Genomic DNA, 12,732 nt, shown 5'->3' with positions numbered 1-12,732 from the left:
TTCTAATAGAATTTATTTTAACACTCTTACATCGTGGGAAAAATCGTGGTTCGGTGCTAAAAAACAACGGCTACACTGCTGGTTAAAAAGAACTCATTATTTTTGATGAAAAGGGCTAGCTTATAAATTATTATACATAATAATAACTAGCTGTTTGAACGAGCTTTGCTCGGTATTCGATAAAACACGAATAAAATGACATTTTCTAAAAATGATTCCTAGCTAGATCCATTTATCGCCCCCGAAACCCCCTATAAACTAAATTTTATGAAAATCGTTGGAGCTGATTCCGAGATTCCAATTATAATATTATATACAATGTGTCCCGACACCGGTGTCCGATCCTTTAATGTCATGATCTATGGCATATTTTATCAACAAATTGGCTCTCAAATTTTTTCTCTCTGTCACGGTTGTAAAATGGCAGCCATTTTAGTTTTTCTCGGGCTTTCATACTAATCTGACCAGTACTTCTCATGTAAATATCCTATGAAGATAAAAAAGGTATCATTTGGTAGCTAAACTTGTGGACTACGCTTACACAGGCAATATGTTATAAAGGCGAATGCCCAAAAATGTATGGAGCAAAAACCCGTAATCGATTGAAACCATTTATATGTGGCATGGTAGACTACTTATACTGTATCCCAAATACAATGTCCTCTTTGGATTAAACAATCACCGAGTACTTTAAAAACGATCGTAACTAATTGAATTTTCTCATAGGAATTTCTATGATATTCAGGACGACGCGATGCTACAAACGATAGTGTGGCGATAAGTACGTAGTAAATACAATTTTAATACAGATGTACAGTGTTGTAATTATGTATTTATGAATTTAATATTTAAATCTTTATCACTTTTATATCTAACAGTATAGAATGTTAGTTTGGTATAGAAAATAATCTGTATACAATATGTACTGTTTTTTTAGGATTATTAAGTACACGATATCGGTTATATGATCGTTTTTATAAAATAAGGGGGCAAATGAGCAAACGGGTCGCCTGATGGAAAGCAACTATACTGTCGCCCATGGACACTCGTAACATTAGAAGAGCTGCAAGTATGTTGCCGGCCTTTGAAGGTTTGCAGGTCGTATTGAAAATATAGTGACAGTTTATTTCAGAGTTTTACAGTGCGCAGCAGAAAGTTACGCAAAAAACGCACGGTGGAAGACTGCCACCCATCAAGGTGATGAGGATGGTATATTTTTTGCGTGGAGCGATGGCGAAAAATTGCAGGTGGTATGATTCAGAACAATTTCTTAGAGCACTCCCCGTGATACAACCGATAGAGGATGTAGAGTGAAGCCACTTGTGATTTAGTTTATTCTTAAAATATATTATATTTGACATACTTTTTTAGGGTTTTTTTTTTAAAAACGGGCTTTGGCCCACCACACATTCCCACCACTGTATCTCCTGTGTCGCCAGGATTGACAGCGGTATCCAACCACGAAAACCCTTTGATATGATCTCAGGGAGCCCGAGGGACATGCTAAAGCTGTCTTGGGACCCGCAACGAAATTAATCAGAAGAAAATAGGAGGAGTAGGAAGAATTCCAGATTCCCTCCCCATATAAAGCGGGAGACAGCACAAGGTTGCAGTGACCGAAAGTCAAAGAACTGGAAGGGGGAAGCACCACGGGAATAAACGTTAATAATAATAGTGACTACTACGCTAGAGCTAAATTAATTTATTGTGTTAGACTGTTGCCAGTAGTAATTGTGACAAAAACGCTTGAAGGCACGGAAGTTCCTAGCGCTGTCCACGAGATCACCGTAGTATGCGACACCAGATGTACAGAGTAGGTTGTTTAGCATTGTAGTTCTTTCGTCCTGCCAGAGACTGCACTCCCAGAGAACATGATGAGCTGTTTGTTCAAACATGTTGCCTTCGGTCGAGCACTCGCACATGGGTGATGCTACTAGATTAAATCCGTAGAGTTTGGCCTTAAAATTTCCATGACCGGTCAGGAATTGAGAAACGCAGTGATCAATATCCATCCAATGTTTGGATAGCCGTTCACGAATATTAGGGAAAAAATTATAAAGATGTCGCCCTTTGGTGGAACAGTCCCATCGCGTCTGCCATTCGGAGATTAGGCTTTGCAAAGAGTTTTCTAAAGGTTCAAACAATCTTGCTATTTTAATTTTATCCCGAGCGCTTAAAAAAAACGGGTTGTCAATGTTTTTATTATGATAGTACATTGTCGCACGACGCTGAATCTCAAGGTCAACGGGTAAAACTCCGGCTAGCACGGGCAAGGCTTCGGTGCTTGTGGTTCTGTAAGCTTTGCACAAGAATATAAGAGCAAGACGTTGGCTTTGTAGCAACTTGCGACGAGCCGCGCCGATAGTTGCTCTGTCGGCCCACACGGGGGCCCCGTAGCAAATGCTGCCAAGGTAAGTAGCAGTGTAAATTAATTTTAAGGTTTTGAATGAGAGGCCCCATGTCGACGTAGATATTTTGGTAAAGGAGTAAAAGTTGCGTTTCGCTTTCTCACCGGTTTGAATTATATGTTCTAAAAATGTAAATTTATTTTCTAAGTAAAAACCAAGATAACAGAGTGACTGTTTGCGTTTAACGTTAATATTGTCAAGTTTGATGCTAGGGGAAGATATAAGGGATCCTTTTAAAAGAATTTGGTAAGTTTTTTGCGCGGCGAATTTCAGACGATTACGCTTACCCCAGTCAGATATTAAATTAAGACTACTGTTGGCTTTAGACTCAATTTCGGAACGCGAGTTTGCTTGAACGATAAGAAACCCGTCATCGGCGTAACCAACTAGTATACAAAGCGGTGGAAGTGGAAGACTTAACAAATCGTCGAATCCGATGTTCCATAATTTAGGCGAAATTACCGATCCTTGAGGGCAGCCGCAAGTTAAATCTTTGGCGTGTGTACAATGTCCTAGACGAAGCTTAGTTTGACCGTTAGAAAAGTAAGAATGTATTATGGAATAAATATTACAGTAACACCCTCGATTTTTTAGTTTTAATAGCACCATCGGCCACCAAGCATGGTCGAAGGCCCCGGAAATATCTAATGAAATGGCGACCACATATTTAGTTTCCGACAAGTTAACTATTTTTCTTACTTCTAACGCCGCGTCAACAGTCGATTTCCCGGCGGTGAAACCGAACTGATGGCTATGAAATTTAGGGCCACCAGGAAGCAGGCGAGGTACGATGAGACGTTCTAGTAATTTACCTAAGCAAGGCAGTAACGTTATCGGACGGTAAGATTTTGGGTCGTCAGGAGGTTTGTTTCCCGCTTTAGGTATTAATTTTATGCAACCGGAACGCCAAATTTTTGGAAATATACCTTCAGCGATACATCTGTTGTAAACATATTGAATCGATGAATTGGCCGCTAAACATGCTTGCTTTATCATAATATTCGATATTTTATCCTCACCCGCAGATTTTTTTATAGGTAAAAGGTTTACTATTTTAATAAACTCCTCCGAAGTTGGTAAATCTGAGACCGGTGTATGAATGGGGTCTAACATTCTACTCCTAATGTCGCGTTGGTGTTCATCATCCAAGGAGGGCTCGTCGTCTGGGATGAGAACGTTTAGATATGCCTTCGCCGTTTCCTCTAAACTACAAGTGTAAGAGTTGTTAATTTTAATATTTGAGAAAAAGCTTGGCTCATTACTGCTACTGGGTTTAAGCTCGTGGTATAAAGAGGACCAGGGACCCTCTTTATCCAGTCTATTCGCGGCATTCTTCAGCACATTATTTTTCGCTAACGTAACGGCGGCACGATAGCGTGACCTTGAAATGCGTAGGTTATTTAAACTAATTATATAATTATCATCCGAACGGTCGAGGCCAGATTTACGAAGATTATTAATTTTGCGCCTGGCCCTTCTAAATTCTCGACGAAGATTAAGAAGTTTACTGTTCCACCATTTACAGTTGTGATCTTTTTTAAGAGGTCTACGACCCAAGGCTACATCGGCACAGTAAACAAATGTGTTTGTCATAATTTCCGCGCACTCATTGACGTTTAAATCCGGCCGAGTGAAGTCTCCGGCATGAGCGGTAATGAGGGAGCGGAATAATTTCCAATCGCCGTTCTTAACATTGTATTTATAGTCATTAGAATTGACTACGGTATCACTCGGGACCGCACGAGAAAACTCGTACACCAGTAAGCGGTGATCACTACATGACGCATCGGGAAGGACACGCCAATTCCTAATCTGGACGTACGCGCTAGATAGCGTGACGTCAATCGACGATTCGCCCGTAGGGCTACTAAAGGTAGGTGGTGCATCGGGGGTGTTATGAATATGGAGGTTAAACTCCGCAATAAAGTCTTCTACAGCGGTACGTCGGTCGCGGTCAGTGTACCTAAGCTGGCCGTGCCATAAGGGTGAGGATGCATTAACGTCGGCGCCTATAATGATTTTATTACCCGCAAGAGATTGTAATACGCGTCGAAGTTGATGTAAATGGGGGCTTACGGAATCCGAGTACTGAAAGTAGCAGCTTACAATGTAAACTCTAAACTGAGGACCCGATACCTCGGCTACCGCACAGTGCGACGTCGAAAGGTTAATTAAGGCCGTGATTGAAAATCTGGACTGAGGTGTGTATATACCCGCGCGAGCTAGGTTATTCATTTGTATCATTTTCGACCGAGACGACGCGAGTTGATATTGTTCTTGAACAAGTACTAAGTCCAAATTGTAATCAGAAACTAACTTTTCTAGCTCTAAAGTCGCGTGCTTGTTATTATGGAGGTTTAACTGTCCTATATTTAAACTATCCATACCTAGTTGTTAAAATGAGTTGCTCCATTTTAGTCTTATACGTTGGACAGTCAGGGGAGCCCGTGGAGTGGTCGGAGGGTTTTTTATAACGAAGGCAGCTACCACAAACCGTTTTAAAATTGTCTTTATCTTTGTTGGGGCACGATAGCGAACTATGTTTTCCTGCGCAGTGATAGCAGCACGGATTAGGATCGCGACAGAATTTAGCGACGTGTCCATACTGTTGGCAGTTGCCGCAGCGGACGAGCTCGACGTCGTCCACGAAGCGACACATCGCCCAATCGATGAAAAGTTTTTCTTTTGAATCGATCAGGTGTTTACGCACTACAGGGTCTAGTTCAATGCCTATCCATTTCCTGTTGTTATAATCTTTATTTAAAATACGACGCCTTACTATTTTTGTTGTGCGCAAAAATTGTTCTTGTGACATATTAATTTCGCCGTTTATATTTTGGTTGTAAAGTGCGAGTAAGAAATTATCGTCCGTCATATGTTGCGGTACATCTTTTACTAGAATACGCGGGTTACGTCCTTTCGGCGACTCAAGTCGCAGACCGGCCGATTTGAGTGCTTCCACCGATTTTAATTTATTGACTTGCGACTCGCTAGTTAGTCGCAAGATCACACCCGAATTGGCGGTTTTTTTGACGCCGTGAAATTGGAAGCCGTCGGCCGGGTTGATGACTTTCATCAGAGCTTGTTTAGTCTCCGATGACGATTTTAATTCCGCCGATTTTTCTTGTGTCGGATAGGCAATAACGCAAGGAAGTGGTTTTCGCGTCTCGACTGGCGGCACTGACTTAGCAAGTCTTAATTTAAGCGCGTCCGAGTAGGAGGCAGAAGGCGCGGCGGAGACTGGATGTATTACGGGATTAGTTTTAGCGGCCAGTAATTCGCGTTCCATATTGGCTACCTTGGTTTCCAAGGACGAGTTCTTAATAGCGAGGAGTGAAACGATTGTAGTTATTTTTTGTGTCATACTCATAATTTCTGACTTATTGGCAAAATTATTGCGACGAGATACGGTATCGTTTGCGAACTCATTAATCTTTGCTAAGTATGAGCTGGCTTCGCGGACAAGCTCGTAATAATTGCAAGCATCGTCGGATGCGCGGCTTGTATCTAACAATGACGTAACGGGGGACAGCTGCGGCTCGTCCCTAGTGGGTTGGTGACGCTTCTCCACGGGTGACAAGGAGGAAGGGGATAATTCCGACAACAAACGTTTACCGGACGAGTATGTCGGAGAACGAGGAGTTTTGTCACTTCTACTAAACGGGTTTGTATCTTTATCAGGCGGCATATTATTTTGGCTCGACATTGTGTGTTAATGTAAAATTTAAATGTACCAATTACACTTATTAATTTACTTTAGACGTAACAAAAGTTTAGCTTAATAATCACAGTCAGCTGATCGCAAGACCGGCCGGCGCCGCGCGAGCGGTACCGACACACACAATATTTTACCTACCTACAATTCCCTAAATAAAAAGTGAACAAATAATTTACTTACCGAGTTAAATCCAAGAAAAAAAACGAGCAAATGTGTTAAAAAACTTACAGTACACGTAGATTACACCGTTACCTAGCTATTTATACACACTCAGCACGAATTCAACGATTTAAAAACACCGAAAATAATTTTTAATCCCGGAGCGCACGTCAGACGATGTTAACCGTTCGGTGTCCGCGGGGGGAGAGGGTTTTTTTAGGGTTCCGTACCCAAAGGGTGAAAACGGGACACTATTACTGAGACTTCGATGTCTGTCCCTCTGTCTGTCTCCAGGCTCTTACTCAAGAACCGCTATAGCTAGACTTCTGAAATATTCACAGATTGTGTATATCTGATGCCGCTGTAACAACATATACTAAAAACTAAATAAAATTAAGATTCAAGGGAGGCTCCCATACAACAAACGTGATATTTTGCCCTATTTGGCTCCTAATCTATAATGGCTATAATAATATTATGTAGACACATGATTTTTTTTACGAAATTCTCAATTATTGTGTACTTATTTAATCGCAAAATTAAAATAAAATAAATAATTAAGGGGCACTCCCATACGAAAAACAATTTAAAGTTTAAGAAAAAAATAGTGTATTTTTTAATTAATGGCTTTTTGTGAAAAATCTAGCGCATTAAACTGGTTCTTTTTTATTTTAAAAATATAGAGGAGGTTAATAAATTCTTCACTTCAATGCTCTAAGTCAGATATTTTAGAAGTTATAACGATTTTCTTATGATGTATAGGTCAGATTAGTATGAAGTCAGAGAAATTTTTGTTTTTTCGAAAGATGGAGTATATATATATACAAGAATTGCTCGTTTAGAGATAATAATTGTGCTCTATACGTGTGGCACTCGGGGACTGCCACGGCCCACGGCCCACGGCCCACGGTAAAGCTATGAATGAAAATGAAATACTTACTCAACAATTATTTGCGAAAAGTAAATACACAAAAAATTGTCTAAAGTAGATTTAAGGACGCTATCACATTTTTTCACAAATATCAGCGATTTTCAGGTACCATTTTAAATAATTAGGAGTTACACTGCGAGGATATATAAATACGTTTTAACCATCACAATAATAGCAAAAGATTGAAAAAAATGGGGTTTGATTAGGTACCATTCTAGCCAATTAATACACTGAACTAAGGAAAATAAATATACTTACAAAAAAAATGTTGCTTAATTAGTCCCCTGTACGAATAGCTTAATATTTTATATAAAAATAAATAACATTTCCATTTATATGAAAAAATAAGAAACGCTCTCAAATTTCTTCATACATTTTCGCCCTATCAAGAACGCGGCGAGCGTCGTAACCGCCATTGTACAAGGCGCGCCGATATTGAATGTTATTTTAATGTTAACGTCGATATTCGTACGGACCTGCTAATTTTTGTAATAATTTTTGTGATAGCGTCCTCAAAGAGAGCCAACGCAAGAAATTAATTATTTTTAATGTTAAAAATAAAGTATATAAATTTACAATAGGAAATATGTCGCATAACTACTTAAAATGCCAATAAAAATAATATTTTACAAATAGAAACAAACAAAAAAATGTAACGTGTCCGTGATATGGCATCATCTGAAACATTTAAATTAGAATACATTATGTCATACAAATAGAAGAACAAAAATCTTGTTCATCCGGATTGACATATAAAAATATCTACGACTAGTAAATGAAATTATTTCAACCTTTTTACTTTTTAACACCTGGTTTTTTCCAGAATTTTTTTACACCTATAATAAAACTTGTGAACTTACTGTTTTAGTAAAAACTTTCAACCTTCATAAAAGAGGTTCTTTCAGTAACGGACTTGTAACTTTTCTGATTTTGCGGATTTCTTTGGGCGACTGTTGTATATTGCAAGTGTAGTAATACATACTTAGCATGGCCGTAAAGAAAGGTTTCCTTATTAAAGAATTAAATTATATCAAATCTTGGGCATCAGAGGTCCATAAAACAAATACCTTAAATCTAACATACATATTAATTATATAATAAATACCTTAAAACTAACATACATATTTTATTATAGATATAGACATAGTTAAAATCCCCGAACCGGTATCTTTAAAGTTTATAAAGTTCTGTTGGGTAGCTTCGGATCCAGGGTTTAACCTGATGCGAAATTTTACTTTTTGATAGCATTTACCTCGAATGCTTCAGAAAAAATCGAAATCACTATATGTTTCCATACAAATTTCAAGGAGTCTAATCGATTCCTGATGGATCCCATCATCAGACCACCACTTTTGTGAACATGGTACCAAATTCGAGCTAAACTCTATATTATGATGATGAAAAGAATTTTGAAAATCGGATCATAAACGGCTGAGTAATCGTTGAACATACAAAAAAAGATACAGCCGAATACTACCTCCTCCTTTTGGGAAGTCGCTCAAAAATAGCAGAAGCTTTACACACGTAGCTATCAGCTATGAGCTATGTAAGAAAATACTATTTTTTTAAATTTAAACAACGGCTCAAAACCGCCACTTTATCATTTTGGAAAAAGCTACTCAAGTTCACCTTGTAAAAATACGCAGCCGTCATTGCAAAATAATGCAAATCGTCTTAGAATATTCGGTCAGTATATAAAGCTCTTCGATTGTTCACAGGCCACAGTCGCAAGCCGAGTGATAACCAACACACACTATGGTGAGTTATCGCGAAAAAAATATTCAAAATATTTCAGTACAGAAAAAAAAGGATTGACTTCAAAAAAAAGAATATTAAAAATGTTTGGGAATAGAATAGAACGAAAAATTTAATTGGATACAAAAGAGCTTTTTTATGATTAATAATGGGCTTTTTTGTTAACACAATTAAGTAATAAGTATATATTATGTTTTAATAATTGTTTTGCCATTTTCAAGAACCTAAAAAAATACGTTAAAAAAACTTTTGCATTCAACTTTCGAATATTTCAAGCTATCAAACTAGTAACTAAATCAATGTACTGTCAAGCATAAAAGTGACTTTAATTTTTTTTTCAGAAATTCTTCGTTGCCTTCCTAGCCCTCGCGGCTGTCGCTGCCGCTGACGTCAGCCACCTCGTCCAGAAGGAGTACCGTGGCCCCGAGGCCGACGCCTCCGTCATCAGGAACGACCAGGACGTCTCCCACGACGGCTTCGCCTACGGATTCGAGACCAGCAACGGCATCGCCGCCCAGGCTAGCGGACAACTGAGGGGAGTCCCCGCTGTAAGTTTCTTTCATGAGTCTAATAGATTGGCATTGGGCAAATGAATAGTAATTATAAGTGTGATTTTTTTCGATTGATAAGCTTAAGGCTGTAGAGTTTCATAGCAATAGAGTTTCATTGCTGTGGAGTTCCATGGCTATAGAGTTTCATGGCTATGGGGTTTCATGGCTGTGGAGTTTCATAGTAATATGGTTTAATTGTTGTGGAGTTTCATGGCTGCGGAGTTTCATAGCTGTGGAGTTTCATAGTAATAGAGTTTCATTGCTGTGGAGTTTCATGGCTATGGAGTTTCATAGTAATATCGTTTAATTGTTGTGGAGTTTCATGGCTGCGGAGTTTCATAGCTGTGGAGTTTCATAGTAATAGAGTTTCATTGCTGTGGAGTTTCATGGCTATGGAGTTTCATTGCTGTGGAGTTTCATAGTAATAGAGTTTCATTGCTATGGAGTTTCATGGCTGCGGAGTTTCATTGCTGTGGAGTTTCATAGTAATAGAGTTTCATTGCTGTAGAGTTTCATAGCTGTGGAGTTTCATAGCGATAAAGTTTTATGGCTATGGAGTTTCATGGCTACAGAGTTTCATGGCTACAGAGTTTCATAGCTTTAGAGTTTCATAGCCATAAAGTTTCATGGCTATGGAGTTTCATGACTACAGAGTTTCATGGCTTTGGAGTTTCATGGCTGTGGAGGTTCATTACTGTGTAACTTTTGGCTGTCGAACTTACAGCTATGGACTGTAGAGTTTCATAGCTGAGGTGGGGGCTTTGAAACTTTGAAGTTACATGACCAAGGCTGTAGAGCTTATTGCTATGGCACCTACGGCTGTGGAGCTTCACGGCTATAAAATTTTGTCTGTAGAGATTTTAGAAATTTTTGCTTATCGAGCTTTTAGAATTTTTCACATATTTGCAAAATCCTTATGCTATTGCAAAATCCTAGTACCTTTTTTATATGAGGTAAACTTTTACAAGAACTATCTTAGTATATTATATAACATAAGTTTAAGGAAAATAACTTTATGTTCAAGCTCCAAAATTAATAATCTGTTTCGGAACAGAATGACATCTGAGCGAAGATTCACTGTCGAAATATGTGCATAAATTAACTGTAACCTTCGTACGATAGTGTCGAACGATGATGGCATCAATATATTTTATAATATGAAAATACTCTTAATAATAATGATTAAATTTTAGAGATTGCTCGTTTATAATGGAAAAATTATCAAAAATCCCACAAATCCTGCAAATAAATAATTATAACTGAAATATAATGGATTTATCAAGACTTAGTTAGCATAACATTATAGATATCACACCTTTTTTCTACATAGATTTTTTGTGACCATATTTATTAATATTTTGTTTTTTTTTTCTCAGGAGGGTGAGGCTGTAGTCCAGGCCGGTCAATCCCACTACGTCGCCCCCGACGGTCAGTCCATCGACCTCACCTGGGTTGCTGACGAGAACGGTTTTCAGCCCCAGGTAAGAATCTAAAAAAAATAAAAAAAAAACCCTGCACAATTGTACAAAAATCCTCACTAGCTTTGGGAAAATTTTTTGATAATAACTTTACCAAAATGATTAACATTAACAAAACACTAATATCAACGTACTTCAAAAGCTTTAACTTTACTTTTAAAATTTCTCAAACAATTTTTGGTTCTATCTTACCAAAAAGGAGAATTCCCTAGGAACTTTTAAAAAAATCCTGCTACTTATTTAAAAAAATCTTACTGACAAAAATTTGCGGTTGACCTAGGAACAGTTTAATAATTATTTTTATGACTTTAACAGCACGATGGTCTGGGATACTTCTAGAATCAATTATTAAAGCAACTCAGCGGGGCTAAAATGGTCGCTTTGAAGAATCATCATATGAATCATAATATGATTAATTTTTTTTAATCGCAAAATGCAACTCTGCTTGCAATTATTCATTTCTGTATTTTTGTACTGATTTGACATTCGTCAGTTTGACAGTTTTGACAATTCATTTGCTGAATTGATTGAGAGAAACTGCGAAATGTGACCATTTCAGCCCCGCTGAACCAGTTAAATCGAATTAATTAATTTGACCACACATCTAGAGTGTCTTTTGACATTATCAATATACAATCTAATTTTGTAATCTCAATAGCGTTATGTAAATTACTATATTATGTGATGATAATATATTAGGAAATCAAGTTAAAATGTTATAAGGTCAGAGCTTACATTGAGCCCACGACACGACATTTAGGTTGGATTCTAACAATTTTGTGCTTATACTTGACACAATAATTCCCTACAATAGATTAAATAAAAGTACAATCACGTAGACAATAATTGCTTCTAAAAAAGTGAAATTTACCCTTAAAATTTTTGTTATTTTTTGCATTTTTATTTAATTTTTTTCTTTTTTTCCAGGGTGCCCATCTGCCAACCCCCCCAGCTCCCCAGGCCATCCCCGAATACATCCTCAGGTCTCTTGAGTTCATCGCCGCCCACCCACCAAAACCCGAGAACGTCGCCCGCGCCTAAGCTAATTTAGTCACCACTGCCAACAAATACTCTCTAGTCTTATAAAATGGAGAAATAAACACAGTAGTCTTAATTTATTTTTCGTTTATCTTCTATTCTACCCCTATATTATATTTTATTACTCTTTTATGGTCATAATATAATTATAATTATCTAACAAGGATTAAAGTACATCTTCAAATATTATAAAGAAGATAGTTTTGTTCGCATTATTCTAATTCTTCTTCTTCTTCTTAACATAAACCTTAAACAAAAAGCTTGATCTAGTTTAGCTTTCTTCGGATCACTACTAAATAGTCATAAATTCATAATCTTGTGCACACACTTGGGCACTTTAAAAATAATTCCTTTAACTCACCTGTTAAGCTGCTGCAAATTAAAGCAACTGAAAACAATAAAAAAATTAAAGCGTTCAAATTCGAGCACCCTAATGTTTTTATTAACCTCATAAATATTATTATAATTGACCTCGAAGATTACGAAATAGTTTAACAGTAGGTTTAGTATAGGGTCCGTTAACACGAAGATACGGTGGTCGGTGAGGCGCTGAAACTGTGTCACTGCAAAGAATTTCGAGCTTTCTTTTTTTTTTTTCGAAAGGGTCTAAGCCACAGAAATAAATCAAGATAGAACGGCGACGCGTGCATTGCTAAGGAATCGCTCGTGTCAATTTTTGCTTTGCTTTTAGTTA

The 12,732-nt window shown here is 37.7% G+C and overlaps 1 protein-coding gene across 1 annotated transcript; it reads left to right on the top strand.

The window, feature by feature from the left end:
• Positions 1-8,946: 8,946 nt before the first annotated feature.
• On the top strand, positions 8,947-12,102 carry LOC121733054 (larval cuticle protein 65Ag1-like). The gene is made up of 4 exons (XM_042123154.1): positions 8,947-8,974; positions 9,313-9,519; positions 10,899-11,003; positions 11,928-12,102. Exons 1-4 carry the CDS (start codon positions 8,972-8,974, stop codon positions 12,039-12,041), a joined length of 429 nt encoding a protein of 142 aa, XP_041979088.1. The 5' UTR covers positions 8,947-8,971; the 3' UTR covers positions 12,042-12,102.
• Positions 12,103-12,732: the final 630 nt, after the last annotated feature.

The sequence above is a fragment of the Aricia agestis genome, chromosome 13, assembly GCF_905147365.1.
Source record: "Aricia agestis chromosome 13, ilAriAges1.1, whole genome shotgun sequence".
NCBI lineage: Eukaryota > Metazoa > Arthropoda > Insecta > Lepidoptera > Lycaenidae > Aricia > Aricia agestis.
This window is presented reverse-complemented; position numbering and strand designations above follow the sequence as displayed.